This window comes from Poromitra crassiceps (genome assembly GCF_964638095.1).
Source record: "Poromitra crassiceps genome assembly, chromosome: 17".
NCBI lineage: Eukaryota > Metazoa > Chordata > Actinopteri > Beryciformes > Melamphaidae > Poromitra > Poromitra crassiceps.
Genome location: NC_139635.1, coordinates 35830110 through 35844848, shown reverse-complemented (window position 1 = coordinate 35844848; position 14739 = coordinate 35830110). Strand labels below are relative to the sequence as shown.

The window sequence follows — 14739 nt, the reverse complement described above, 5'->3', positions numbered from 1 at the left end:
ATGGGAGATCTCGTGAGGAAAACACACAGAGAGAGGTAAACACTGCGCATGTGCTTATATTAGCGAGATGATTAATGATACAAAGTGGGTTGATTACTGGTAAAGCCATCCTTTAACTATAGACAAGCCGATAAAGCTGATTCTGATTCTGAAATGTCTCCAAAGCCCATTCAAACTGCTGGTTCACTTATCATGTGGACACCCAGCATACTGTAAGTCTCCAGTGTAGCCGATCTCACGAGATAGAAATGCCTGAACAAAATAATTAAAATCTCAGGAATATCATTGTTGTGTTCTGGATTTAGGAATGCAAATGCACAGTTCATTTCCAAGATGCTGTATATTAATTTTAGAAAATAGACAACTATCATTAACATTTACAGTAAACAGTTGAACATTAAGGAGAAATGGCCTGCCATAGCTCCGCCCCTTACCTGACGCGCACAACATTGTGATCCACAACAGATGCACGAAAACCGACATGACTGGTTTAACTGCATGTCAACAAGTTGTTGTTGAACATTCTTTTGAAAAATATGTGTACCTGTCTCCTGGAGCACACTTCGATTTCACCACACCATCCACAGAGATCATTATTGAGAAAAATATATTCTAATAAAGAAATCAAGTACATAAGATGCAAATAAATTAGATAACAGAGCTGCCTAATAAACCTTAAACTCTCAAGTTAAAAAGTTGCCATGAGTCCTGCAGAAGAGATGGTGGATTTTTTATTTATGTTTTCATTCTCAAGATGCACTTAGGTTTCTAGGACCGCCCCCAGGTGTCGTTATCTACATGAACTGTATTTTTAGGAACGTCTTAGGAGTCTGACTCACCTGAGACAAACCAGGAAACAAATGTTATTTTTCCACTGCTCACTGAGAAGAGACACACATGGAGAGACAGGCGATAAGATTCACCTCCAGACCAAACCCCCGACTTCCAATGAGGGAGGGAATGAGGGAATACTAGGAATACTGCGAATACTGGAATACTGCTAACCTGCTGCTGACTTCACACTGAATGGGAGTTTAGGGAGAAACACGACTCAGCGAAAGCCAATTCCAGGGATTCTAGAGGAGGGAGGGGTGCCACGACTGGCTGTCTCACTTCCTGTTTGAGCGGTCTACCTGGTGAGTTTTGCGCTTCACTCAGAGAGAAAATGGCTTCCAGATTACAAGAGGATCTCTCCTGTCCTGTCTGCTCTGACATCTTCAAAGATCCTGTCCTCCTGTCATGTAGCCACAGCTTCTGTAAAGCCTGTCTGCAGAGATGGTGGAGAGGGAAACAAACACATGACTGTCCATTTTGTAAGAGAATATCTTTACAGACTAAAACACCTTGTAACTTGGTGTTAAAGAACCTGTGTGAGGCTTTCTTACTGGAGAGAGGTCAGAGAGCTTCAGCAGCATCTGAGCCTCTCTGCAGTCTGCACTCTGAGAAACTCAAGCTCTTCTGTCTGGACCATCAGAAGCCAGTGTGTCTCGTCTGTCGAGATTCAAAAACACACAACAACCACAGATTCAGACCCATCGATGAAGCTGCGCAGGATCACAAGGAGGAACTTCAGAAATCACTGAAGCCCTTACAGGAGAAACTGAAGCTCTTTAATGAAGTTAAAGGAACATGTGATAAAACAGCACAACACATTAAGGTCCAGGCCCGACACACAGAGAGGCAGATTAAGGAGAAGTTTAAGAAGCTTCACCAGTTTCTACAAAAGGAAAAGGAGGCCAGGCTGGCTGCACTGTGGGAGGAAGAGGAGCAGAAGAGTCAGACCATGAAGGAGAAGATTGAAGGTCTGAGCAGAGAGATAGCAGCTCTTTCAGACACAATCAGAGTCATAGAGAAGGAGCTGATGGCTGAAGATGTCTTGGTCCTGCAGAACTACAAGACTACAATGGAAAGAGTCCAGCACCCCCTGCTGGAGGATCCACAGCTGGCCTCAGGAGCTCTGATAGACCAGGCCAAACACCTGGGCAACCTGGGCTTCACAGTCTGGGACAAAATGAAGGAGATGGTCCCCTACACTCCTGTGATTCTGGATCCTAACACTGCCCATCCAGAACTCATCGTTTCTAAAGATCTGACCAGTGTGACATTGGGAGAGACACCGCAGCTTCCTGAAAACCCAGAGAGGTTTTCTTTCAAAACCCTTAACGTACGCCCCTACTACGACTACTACTACTATTCTGTCCTGGGCTCTGAGGGCTTTAACTCAGGGACTCACAGCTGGGATGTTAAGTTTGGAGTCAGTCATACAAGCTGGTTACTGGGCGTGTTAGCAGAGTCTGCCCAGAGGAATGGAGACATACCCTCTGGATTATGGGGAATAGAGTTCCACTATGGTGAATGCATAGCACTCTCCCCATCAGATCCAGACACTGTTCTCTCAGTTACGCCTCGCAAGAGGATCAGAGTGAGTCTGGACTGGAACAAAGGAGAGCTGTCATTCTCTGATCCTGATACTAACACACACATACACACCTTCACACACACTTTCACTGACAAAGTGTTTCCATACATTGGCACTATGGATCATGCGATTACTCTGAAGATTTTGCACAGTGATGATGAGGATGACGATGATGATGGTTCCTTCCTTCTCTCCCCTTTCTTTAATATGGGACCCCTACGCTACCCCTAATGTAGCGTGTGGGAGGATCATGCTGCTCCCCGCAGTTCCCCTCCCCCCTGAACAGGCGTCCCAACTGACCAGAGGAGGCGCTAGTGCAGCAACCAGGACACATACCCTTAATCCGGCTTCCCACCCACAGACACTCCCAATTGTGCCTGTAGAGGTGCCCTACGAAGTCGGAGGGAACACGGGGGCTCGAAACTGGGACCCTCATGGGTAGGCAGGGAATCTACCGCTGCACTTCCCGGACACCCGCACTTCCTGGACACCCGCTTCTCTGGTGTTTAGAACAGAACTGTATGTATATGAAAATGTTGTGGATTATTGCTATAAACCCTGAAGCTCTTATTTAAAAAGACACCACTTATGCAAATGCTGTCAGCTGTTTTCAATTTTCCAATTAGAATACCGGAGGCTTAAGATAAGTAGATTGCTCAGGTGAAACGTGTATAGGAAGCTGTTTCACCCCTGCAGACTGTGTAGCTGAGCCAGAGGACAGGAGGAGAAGCGACGGTGACTCTGGCATGGCTGCTCTTGGTCTGAGATTCCAGTTTGTTTTTTTATTTCATCAATCAAGCACTGATCACATAATATGATGACATTTGAAAGAAATTAATTCTCAAATGGACCACCCTCTCTTTTGGAGATAATGTTCCTATTACATGCATCCATTATAGTTAGGATCTAATAGAATACAGGTAAAAAATCTGTAGGCACATCTCAATCAGACTCACACACTTAATTTATTCTACAACACAATATGTTGTCCTCCTCTCTGCCTGTTGTACCTTTGAACAAATAACACATCACTCTGGGCGTTAAATACCATGTGCAATTACTGGTGAAATTAAGGCAATTTGGCTTAGTAAATACATGAGTGTGACTAATCTCTATTTTACACTTTATTATTGCAATTCCTCAAAATACATATTAATTGGGTCAAATTGTCTTAACGCCAGCGCAAACGCTTGGTAAGTATCGATTATGGATTGGAAATTGGCTGAATAGTATAGAGGTGCAAGTCATATCCCGTTCCCACACTGTTAGGAAGATAGGAAAAGCCAGAAAAGATAGAGAAAATTGCATGTAACAAAGATCACAAATCTTGGTGATCTTATCTTGGTCCATCCTCCCCTCAAAATTAAAATGCCATCAGAATTGAACAAAAGAAAGTGAATGTAGCTTTTCTTAGAGACAACAGGACAGGAGTCACACTGACCTTAGGCAGCTGCTCTCCTCTCTCCAGGACGTCCCGTAGGTGGCGCCCCCTATCGCTGTGTGACTGCAGCTCGCTGCACAGCAGGTCCCCCAGGGTCACGCCACGCAGGCCGAACCTCTCCTCCATCCTTTCACACTGGAGAGCCTTCCCCGAGCCCGGACCGCCTGGCAGCACACACCAAGGTTATTACAGTTTCGCATTTTTCATTCGTTTGATATCAGATCGATCTGCAATCAGCTCATTTCGGCCGATAATATCGGCACGCCGATTCATCGGTCGCGCTCCTAGTGAGAGTGATCAATGCATCCTCTGAGAGGTAACCGGTCATACAGAAAACACAGAGTGACAGAGGAAGATGAGGAGGAGGAGGAAACAGAGGTGAAAGAAGAGCTGGAAACAGGGAGGAGAGAGATAGAGAGAGAGACTCCTGTGAGTGAAATGTATTGATTGATTGTTTATTGATTGGTTGTTGATCATTATTGACTCTGTTCAATAATGATCTATGGTTCTCTCTCTGTGAATGCTTCTCAAGTGAACTATTTGGAATGACTCAGCAACTTTGCAGTTTCCTTTCCCACGAGAGGAGCGTCCATGGAGAGACAACATTGTCTGTGTCTTATGAGAAGACCAAGGTTGAACTTCTGTGAGCTAATGGAATTTTACACCAGCCACCGGAGGGGGGGCTGGAAGTTCAGTATAAAGTGAGCAGAGCTGTTTTGGATCTGCGCACATTTCTATTGAGATTTGATCATGGCAGTGGTGACTCTCTGTACAGATTAACTTTTTCATGGAATAAATAATCAAATGTTTATTTACAACGAGCGACTGGTTAACTGAATTATTGATGAATCAACAAAGCATTTTATTTCCACTACACTCCCTCTGAGTCTGAGTCAATACACTAGCCCTTGGACTTATTTTCACCAGTCAGCAACCTCATATCCCATATTTCATGTAGGTAGTTTCATGTAGGTATTTGCAACATTTCTAGGTACCTATTTTTGGCAGATTTTCAGGGAAGTATGGTTCCTTAGGTGGAGTAGAATATCCTATAATGCCCTGCGACCCTGCTAACCGACAAAGAAGAATGAAACTATAGCCCCAAACTTCTGTTCAATGGCGGCGCCCAAAAGCCTCTCGCAAGAGAAAAAGGTTCACTAAAATAACAAACATCTATCACTTTCTTTTCATTTTTATTTTGAAATAGTTAATAACGTTAAACTTTATTTCATTTTTTTCCAATATTTTATTTTAAGTTTTTATAGAACAATAATACATACATACAACAATAATACAAGAAAAACAAACTCAGACACAAGAAAGAAAAGAAAAACAAAACAAACAAAAATACATACATCACGACATGGTGCTACCAGCCACATAAGGTGCTTGTGTTTGTAAAAGATATTGTGCATGGGATCCCACGCAAGGGGTCCATGAGAGACCAGGCGGCGAGCCATCCGTCACCTCTAACCTCAGTCATTTGTCGTTAGAGCTGGGTATTGGTTCAAATTTCAAGAATCGATTCGATTCCGATTCACAAGGTTGCGAATCGATTAATTTCGATTCGATTCGATTCGATTCCGATTCGATCGATTTCAATATGTTTCAAAATGTTTTTTGATCTGTACCCTGAATTACATGTCCAGTTATGTAACACAGGGGTTCCCAACCAGCCAAGTAGATACACGGGGGGAAAAAGTTGCAGACCTGTTGTCAATTTTAATGGTTTTAGTTACACATATATTTACTCACCAGGTGGTGACAAAGGGTAAATAACAGCCTTTTCATCTGTCAATAAAGACACTTTCACAATTATGCACAGTGATTTGATTTCAGCCTATATAATTTCTAAAAGTAGATATTAATGATCAAACATTTCCATTCATGTAGCCTACAGTATTTGTTTTTGTTTCAACTACAAACATAAATAAACATCAACTTGAAACTATGTTTCAACTACCACACAGCATAATATTTTAGCCTGTTTATTAAAAAAAAAAAAAAAAAAAAAAATCGATCTCTGGACATATGAATCGATAATCGAGGATTAAAATAAAAATCGATTAAAAATCGGAGAATCGATTTTTTGAACCCAGCCCTATTTGTCATTCTTAACCTCAAGTCGGCCAAAAACAGGTCTCAGATAGTTGAGAACCTTTTAAGCGAGTTGGCTCTCAGGGTCCTCCATCTGTGTAACAGAGATCATGTCCATCAGCCACACCTGAAAAGAAGGTGAAGAGGAGGACTTCCATTCCTTCAGAATGAGTTTTTTGGTTGTCCCGAGTGTCAGAGATTGTTGCAAAAATGTAGGGGAGTTCAGAGAGGTCTCCGAGGCAATTTATTGACTGCAACTTTTGCACCTTTTATTACCACCTGTGCTGTTTGTCCATTTGTCTGTCTGTTTCTTCGTCAGCAGGATTACGGAAAAACTACCGGCACAATTTTCATGAAACTTGGTGGAAGGGTGTAGCATGGGCCAAGGAAGAACAGATTCAATTGCCGATCTGATCCGAGTCAAGGAAGGGGGCGGGGCTAGGGGAAAGGGGCCGTCGCTAGGGATAGGAAGGTCCTAGAGCAGGGGTTCCCAACCTTTTTTGTGCCAAGGACCGGTAGATACATGGGAAAAAAAGTCGCGGACCGGTTGTAAATTTTAATGGTTTTAGTTACATATATATTTACTCACCAGGTGGCGACAAAGGGTAAATAACAGCCTTTTGTGTTGTACTGTATGTAGCCTACAGTATTAATGTTTTTGTTTCAACTACAAACATAAATAAACGTCAACACAGCCTATATTATAGCCTATGTTTATAAAAAAAAGAAAAAAAAAAAGAAAGTGGACCGGGCTTGCGCCCCGGTACCAAATGCGTTGCGACCCGGTACCGGTCCACGGCCCGGTGGTTGGGGACCACTGTCCTAGAGTCGAGATTCGAGGGCGAGTGGCTGGGAGGATGTGGGTGGGTCAGGGTTAGGGTTCTGATCCGACTCAAAATGTAGATATCATAGCAGACTGGAGTACTGGCCTTGCTGGAAGTCTGCACTCTCTGAGTGTTCTTCTAGTTATTGGCAGCATCAATTAATTTCCCCTCAGGCGTCAAAAAAGGATTTCTGATTCAGATGCTGAGAGGACGAGCTCAGTCTCTAAACAGGAGAATAGATGAGAAAAGAAATGATGTGGGAGAGGAGGAGAGAGCAAGCACGAAGCAGATGTTGTGTGTGTGTGTGTGTGTGTGTGTGTGTGTGTGTGTGTGTGTGTGTGTGTGTGTGTGTGTGTGTGTGTGTGTGTGTATGTGTGCGCGTGTGTGATGGATTGCCAGAGGCTCAGAGCAGAGCCAGGTTATCACAGATGATTATCACCTTCTCTCCTCTAGCAGAAGCTACCTGCCCCACCACCGCTAACACCATAGACCACACACACACACACACACACACGCACGCACGCACACACACAGGCAGAGACACATACGCATGCACGCACACGCACGCACGCACACACACACACACACACACACACACACACGCACACACGCACACACGCAATGTAAATTTGAAACAAAATGTTGGGTTGGTCAACTTGGTTATGTTTAGGCAACCAAAGCAACTTGGTTAAGTTTAGGGTTATGGTTTGGGGTTAAAACCAAAACTAAAAACAGTAACACATCGTGCCTCGCTCGGGAGTCGAACCGGCGCACTCTCGCTTGCAAGACGGGGGCGCTGGTTGTCTATCGGAACCGATAATGACCATCTTCCCCTGTTTGCAGAGATGGTATTTAAAGTGGCATGGGGACCACTGAGTTGGTTGCAGAGGAGATGATTGTGACGGCACGGGGGGCCTCCTCACAACTGCAGGAGGCTGGCAATCCAGTTTATGAAGAGCGCCGCCTCACGTGACGCCACAGCGTGTGCTCCCCTTAGCCTTTTGCCCTTTTTAATTCCCTTTCTTTTTTCTGCTTCTATTTATTTCTTATTTCTTATTTTCTTTCTGGTTTGTAGTGGCTGATGATAAGACGGTGTGGTTGCCAATGATACGATGGCGGACTAAATGTATGATTTTGAAATGTGTCTGTGACATTATGGGCGACTGAAAGGACAAGTATATAATTTACATTAATTGAATAAGTGTACTGTCTGTGCAGTGTATTGTTTTATTTTCCTATGTGGTTATTATGTTGTAATGTATATATTGTACATGTTATATGTACTGTATAATTCCATGTGTCGGACCCCATGCGCTAAGAATAGCTGTAGCACGTGCTGCAGCTAATGGGGATCTTAATAAACTAAACCTACCCACAAGGCAGTGGGGCAGATGCCAACTAACGTCACCAAAAGACCCCCCACAACAAGATAGTCCAACAGCAAGCCAGTCCACCCCTGCACCCTTATACCGCCAGGCATGGCGTAGCCACGGGTGTGCCAGGGTGTGCCTGTGCCACCCAAAGAGGCAGCTGGCACACCCCAAAAAAACGGGGGGGGAAATAAAGTTTTTTGTTTGTTTACCTGCAAAACACATCAGCTGTCAAGTGTCCGACTGTCCGCTGACCTATGCCTCTGTGCAAGACATGAAACAGAGCTCGCTTTGAAGCTTTTTCCACAAAGGCAACTAGGCAAGAAACTTTCTAGGCAAGAAACATCGCATTGACGAGGAAGAGGACTCATCGCCCTCCCCCTCAACAAGCGCGGCTTCACAGCTTGTAGTGCACCCGTTCCTGCACCTGTATTGGTGGTGGAGAGTGGAGAGACAGACGATGATGAAGATGATTCAGCCGAAAAACAATGACGTTAATAACAGCGGGGGACGCAGCCAAAAACACACCGGTGGTTTGTGCAGCAGCAGAGCCAGAGGACACTAACGCTACAGATCTCTCTGCAGTAGATGAACCTGAGATACCAAAGTGGTTTTACATGTTGCCAAAAAATACAATTTAATTGACTGCTTCTACCTGCTAATAATGAGTGCGAAAAGGAGCAAACATTGATGGTTATGGTCATATGGTCCTACCTTAATATTCCTCTAAATCTGGCTTGAAAAGGCCCAAATTGTTTTTGGTGGCGCCAGCAAGGCCGCCACCAAATGGTCCGCCCCCTGGCACACCCTGTCTTTCTGTGGCACACCCTGTCTTTCTGTGGCACACCCTGTCTTTCTGTGGCACACCCTGTCTTTCTGTGGCACACCCTGTCTTTCTGTGGCACACCCTGTCTTTCTGTGGCACACCCTGTCTTTCTGTGGCACACCCTGTCTTTCTGTGGCACACCCTGTCTTTCTGTGGCACACCCTGTCTTTCTGTGGCATACCCTGTCTTTCTGTGGCACACCCTGTCTTTCTGTGGCACACCCTGTCTTTCTGTGGTACACCCTGTCTTTCTGTGGCACACCCAATGTGCCAAGTCTGGCTACGCCAGTGCCGCCAGCGACACACTTCAACCTGAGACAGTCGTTGGACTTGATGATGTGTCACGTTAATATTCACGTGTGTAGAAACGTGATGATGTATGCAACTTATCTTAGTTCAGAAATGTTCATATGTTACTGTTACATTACAATTTTATTCTGGTGCCTCTTCGCTTCACTTTTAAAGAGGACATGAAACATTTGGTCATATGACTCTCTTTGCATTTCACCTCAGACAAGACAGGACACCGCTTTCAACTCTGAAATGTACCTAGATTCGCTAGAAAGATGAACATTTCAGCTTTTCGCCAACTGCTAGATGATGTCACTAGGTTGACAGTACAGTACTGTGCAGTACAGTATAGTACAGTATAGTACAGTACAGTAGTGGAGTACAGGCTAGTTAAGTGTTGGTAGTAAGGATTTTGAATTCTAGCAGGCTCGCAGCATGTTTCTGACTTGGATTGTGGCTGTTTTGATTCAAGTCAACCAAGTGACATCATCTAGCAGCGCCCCCTAGTGTGAGAAAAGCTTAAATGTTGTTCATCTTTCTACCAAATCCAGGTAAATTTCAGACTTGAAAGCAGCACCCTGTCTTGTCTGAGCCTGAGGTGAAATGCAAAATGAACTAGAGTCATATGATCAAATGTTTCATGGTTAGAGTGGCTGCTATATTGCGGGTTGATTTCATTACGTGCCTATGAAGCTGTGGTAGCTTCAGTGGGGTGCGGGTGCTTTGTCATAACTAGCCTCGAGCCCAGTAATAATACTCAGGGTGCGCTCCACATTCATCAATATTCTCCTTGAGTCCGGGTGTCATTGCCCTCTGCCAGCCTTCCCGTCCGCTGAAGGATCAGCCGGGGCCCGGGAAGCGAAACAAACATCCTCATCACGTTTCCTCAGAGAGCCAGAGGCCAGATATGAGCCGCGGGGCTCGCTTCGCACTCCTGCCACTCAGCCAGGCATGACTGTGAAGCCAGATCTGGGGAGTGATGGATTCATTCATTGTACATTCAGTGCATTTTCACAGAATTCATTTATTTTACCCGCACTGTTGGAACTAGGGCTGCACGATCATGGCCAAAATGATAATCAATTATTATTTTGATCAATACCGAGATCACGATTATTGAACACACTTATTTTATTTTATTTTATTTTTATTTTATTTTATTTTATTTTATTTTGATCCCCATTAGCTGATGCAAAAACATCAGCTATGTTCCTGGGGTCCACACATAACATGATAGAGAATAAACCATCCATACACAATATTTATATATTATGTATATATATATATATATATATATATATATATAATATATATATATATATATATATATATATATATATATATATATATATATATATATATATATACATATGTACTGTATGTATGTATGTACAAGTTTTCCGTAGGTGAACCTGCGGAAGGATCATTACCGGTGTTGCCCCGCGGGAGGTGGCAAGACAGCCTGTCGCCGAGGGTCTCGCCCGGTGGGGAGGGGTAACTCTTTTCATCGGCCTGGCTGGCCTCCAGGGGTGGTAGGTCCCCTTTTCCCACACTTTTGGGATTGCCCGAGACCAGAGAGGCTAAAAGCATACATATATACATACATATATATACATATATATATATATATATATATATACCGGTATATATAGTATCTCTATTGTGAGTCAGTCAGTCAGTCGGTCAGTCAATCAGTCAGGTAACAGACGCACGTCAGAAGTTGCTCAGTGCACAGTGTTTCCACTATGCACGCTGCTGAATATTATTATACATAATATTCTCTTTTACAAAAATCTTTTATCTCGATTTTTATCTCGTTTTCATGATCAAAATCGCGATCGAGATGAATAGTCGATTAATTGTGCAGCCCTAGCTGAACTATTAATTTGTGGCTAACATCTCTGCCGGGAGGAGAAAAAACGACCCACCAAGCAGAGCTCAGCCAAATTGGTGTGAAGCTCGTTAGCGAAAGCGCGCTCTAGTCAGTCAGACTCTGTCACCACCTGCTGTGTAAATTGGCTGTGGGTGCAGAAAGGTCCTCTTTTCAGCCATTTGGATGAATTGGCCCTGAGCTGTGCAGTCAACTCTCACACAGTCTGACTCACTGGAAGCAGGCTGCTGCGGGGAGAAGCTCTGCCATTTGGTGCTGCTGACCATTTCAGTCGGAGCGAAGGGAAATCCCCTTCTGCTCCCTGCGTGTCGCTCTCAAATGCCTCCGCTGCTGTGAAACAACAACCATAACAATGCAGCAACAACAACAACAACAATGCTAGCTAGCAAGCTAGAAACCTACACGCTGAAAATGGCAAGTTTTGACAAAAAACTACCTGTTGGTATAGGTGGGGAATCGAGCGATACACTACCTGGACGCCCCTGAAGCAACACTTTCTGCACTCTACACATAGCTCAGTCTGTGTTGTCGTTCCATAGAGACAGTCCGCATGTCTGGGAACGCCCACAAAATGTTAAACGGCTGGCGCGCGAGTGGGGTAAAACCGCCGATATATCTCATGGGCTGACTCACCAAAAGACGGTGCTGCGGCTCTAAACTACATGTTTGGGGGTTCTAGAGCAGAACACAAGACGTCTGCTCAGATGTGCGTTTACTGCGGTGGTGAAAATCCCCGATCGTGTCTGCCTGGGCTGGGCTATCAGCTAAATTCTAACTTTGCTGAATGGATAGAACGGGGGAATTTACCCCACCCTGACCCCGCCCCCAGGCTAACCCAGCGTCTATTGTGGGCGTTCCTAGAGCCTGTATGGGCGTTCCCAGACATGCGGATTGTCTCTATCCAGCCAGGAAAGGAGGACGAACAAGTGAGACACATATGTGAGGAAGATTAACGCAATGAAGCTCCAAACGTATAACCTCTGTCAGTGACGTTGGAAGAAGCAACACATTGATTAGGCTGACAATTAAGGATTAGTTTGTCCGATTTTGGTGATGATGCAGATCTGGGATTTCTGCCAATAATAAAAATCCATTCATTCATTCATGATGATGTCATGATGAACTCTAATCGCCAAAGACTTTGGACATTCAATCATCATTCTTCACATGTAATTAAATTATTCATTAAAGAATGGGTCTCTCCTGATTGAACTGAAGCAACAACACTTTCTGCACTCTACATCTTTGTATGCATGGAGCTCAGTCTGTTCTGTTATGTTGTTACATAACAGCGAGGAGCTTCACCGGCAGGACGTAGGGCATGGGAGGATCACGCTATTCCCCCCCAGTTCCCCTCCCTACCGAAGAGGTATTTGCCAGTGTGTGCCTGTATTTGCCTGTATGGACGCCCGACCAAGCCGGAGGCAACACAGGGGCTCGAACCTGCGACCCTCTTTACGTCGTGGTATACGCAGGTGGGTGGGGTCGTGTTTAGGTTTCCCAGGCTGAGCTGAACCCACCGTATATGTGAATGACTCTGTCAGAGCCTCGTCCTTGTTGAGAGCCAACGTGACAGATGGAATGAATCAGAGAGAGATGGAGCAGGACACAGAAAGACGGAGATGAGAGATGAGCCAGGGAATGAGGAGGAGAGCGAAGAGGACCACATAGACCCGGAAGAAAGCCCCTTTGATTTAGTCATTTAATGGTGAATCCTGTTTTACACTGTAGGCACCAACACCTTCTTTTCATCTCATCTCTCATCGGAAATGAATGATTACCAGGCGACAGTCGCGCCTCCTCTAAAAAGCCCGTAACTCGTTTGTGCTACACGGACATCTTGTTGCAGATGAGAGAGAAGAGAGGAGAGGAGTGGGAGGAAGGAGGACATTACGGAGATGACATGAGCAAGGAGAGGTGGGAGTGAGAGGGCAGACACTGAAAACACAGACCTGACATTTTCCATCTGGCATTATCTTTATAACCTCTATGGAGCAGTGCATTACCCCCCCTAAACTCACATAATCCTAACTAAAGTCTGTTTATCCACCTTCTTATCCACATAATGTTTGCCCACATGATTAGCTTGAGATACATCTTTACAATGTAATGCCTATACAGTTACACTGTAGTAAGGCGTATCAAAATTGTGTAAGAAATGCATAATGTTTTTCATGAAAATGTACTTTTTTACATTTACGTTTTTAAGTTTTTTGTTGTTTTAGGGAAGGGCTGTGATACCCTAAGATAATCGCCTCATGATACTGTAGTTGAGTCACATGACTGCATCACTGATTCATAGCTACCTGTATCTCATACACAAGTATTTGTTTTCATCGGGAGCTGATGAAATTCAACGTCAATCCATTCAGCAGATTTTCAGAATACGAGATTATAGAAAGGTTAAAAAAAATGCATATAAAAAAGAAAAAGCTTTGAATGTTGAGTTCCAAATCTCACAAAATCCAGCTACAGATGAGTATGAATGGAGTCTACCAACTTTCATTTTGGCACTATATTTCCACAGGTTTTCACGTGAGGTAGGCCTACAGTAGGGAGTGTAGGTACGTAGGTTTCAGTACACGCTGCTATATGAACATCTATTCACCATCAAAATGTTCTCTATAGGTACCATTATGGATAACTGCGATCGCTTTTTCCTCCGACAAGTTGAGTTTTTATCCAATATAAGCTCCATGCCCTGACACTATCCTTCCAGCTCTCTCTCTCTCTCGCTCTCTAGAACTCCTACGTACTGTAACACTGCATTGACAAATTGTCTCCGACATTTCTACTCCATTTCTCTCAGATGCACCGACATCTGCTCTCATCAGAAGGCATCGTTTCAGAAGGCAGGTACTGTAGATGGATACCAAGTGGCTCTTGATTCCACTTTCCCTGATAATAGCCCTGACTCTGATAATAGCCCTGACTCTGATAATAGCCCTGACTCTGATCATAGCCCTGACTCTGATAATAGCCCTGACTCTGATAATAGCCCTGACTCTGATCTGAGAGAACCTGTGTTCCACTGGCAGCAGCAGCAGCAAAGGCAGGACTGGCTTTGAAAGAGCAAGGACATAGGGAGACTGGGATCGGGTGCCTGCTGTCCCGGTCGTTGCTCCACCACCTCTGCCGGTCTGGGTTGTAGACTAGCACGTGCTTCCTCTGATACATGTGCAGTCGCCAAGCCGCTTCTTTTCACCTGACAGTGAGGAATTTCACCAGCAGGAGGACGTAGCACGTGGGGGGGGGGCGGGGGGCAGGCTATTGAAAGTCAGTGTGACTTTTGAAGTGACTAGACAGAGAGGCCACTTCTGAGGCCACTTCTTCTGAGGCCACTCAAAACTGATCATATACACCCGGTATTGGCTTTATTGTAGGCTACACCTCTCCGTTTACGCAACCAGCTCGCTCCTCGAGACAATGAGTCATGCGTAAATAAAGCAGGAGTGTGAAGCTGCTGGCAGACGAGGTGGAGAGGTTCACTTAATGTTAGACTAAACAGGATGTGATGCGTGATTTATGTGCTTTTGAAGCTGGGACCGTGCTGGATCCAGCACCTCAGAAACAGACCCCCT

At 44.6% G+C, this 14739-nt stretch overlaps 2 protein-coding genes across 2 annotated transcripts in view; one reads left to right on the top strand and one right to left on the bottom strand.

Annotated features, from left to right (window-relative positions):
• Positions 1–14739, bottom strand: part of ak5 (adenylate kinase 5) — a 117209-nt gene that overhangs the window by 18694 nt on the left and 83776 nt on the right. The window contains exon 11 of the mRNA XM_083653765.1: positions 3861–4024. Within this exon, the coding sequence (XP_083509891.1) occupies positions 3861–4024 (164 nt within the window). The remainder of the gene's footprint in view (positions 1–3860; positions 4025–14739) is intronic.
• Positions 971–3776, top strand: LOC310792067 (E3 ubiquitin-protein ligase TRIM39-like). The gene has a single exon (XM_083653767.1). The coding sequence runs from the start codon at positions 1166–1168 to the stop codon at positions 2648–2650; it is 1485 nt and encodes a 494-aa protein (XP_083509893.1). The 5' UTR covers positions 971–1165; the 3' UTR covers positions 2651–3776.

Excerpts from the sequence above, each read along its gene's own strand:
- LOC310792067 (XM_083653767.1), top strand. The coding sequence starts at position 1,166 with ATGGCTTCCAGATTACAAGAGGATCTCTCCTGTCCTGTCTGCTCTGAC.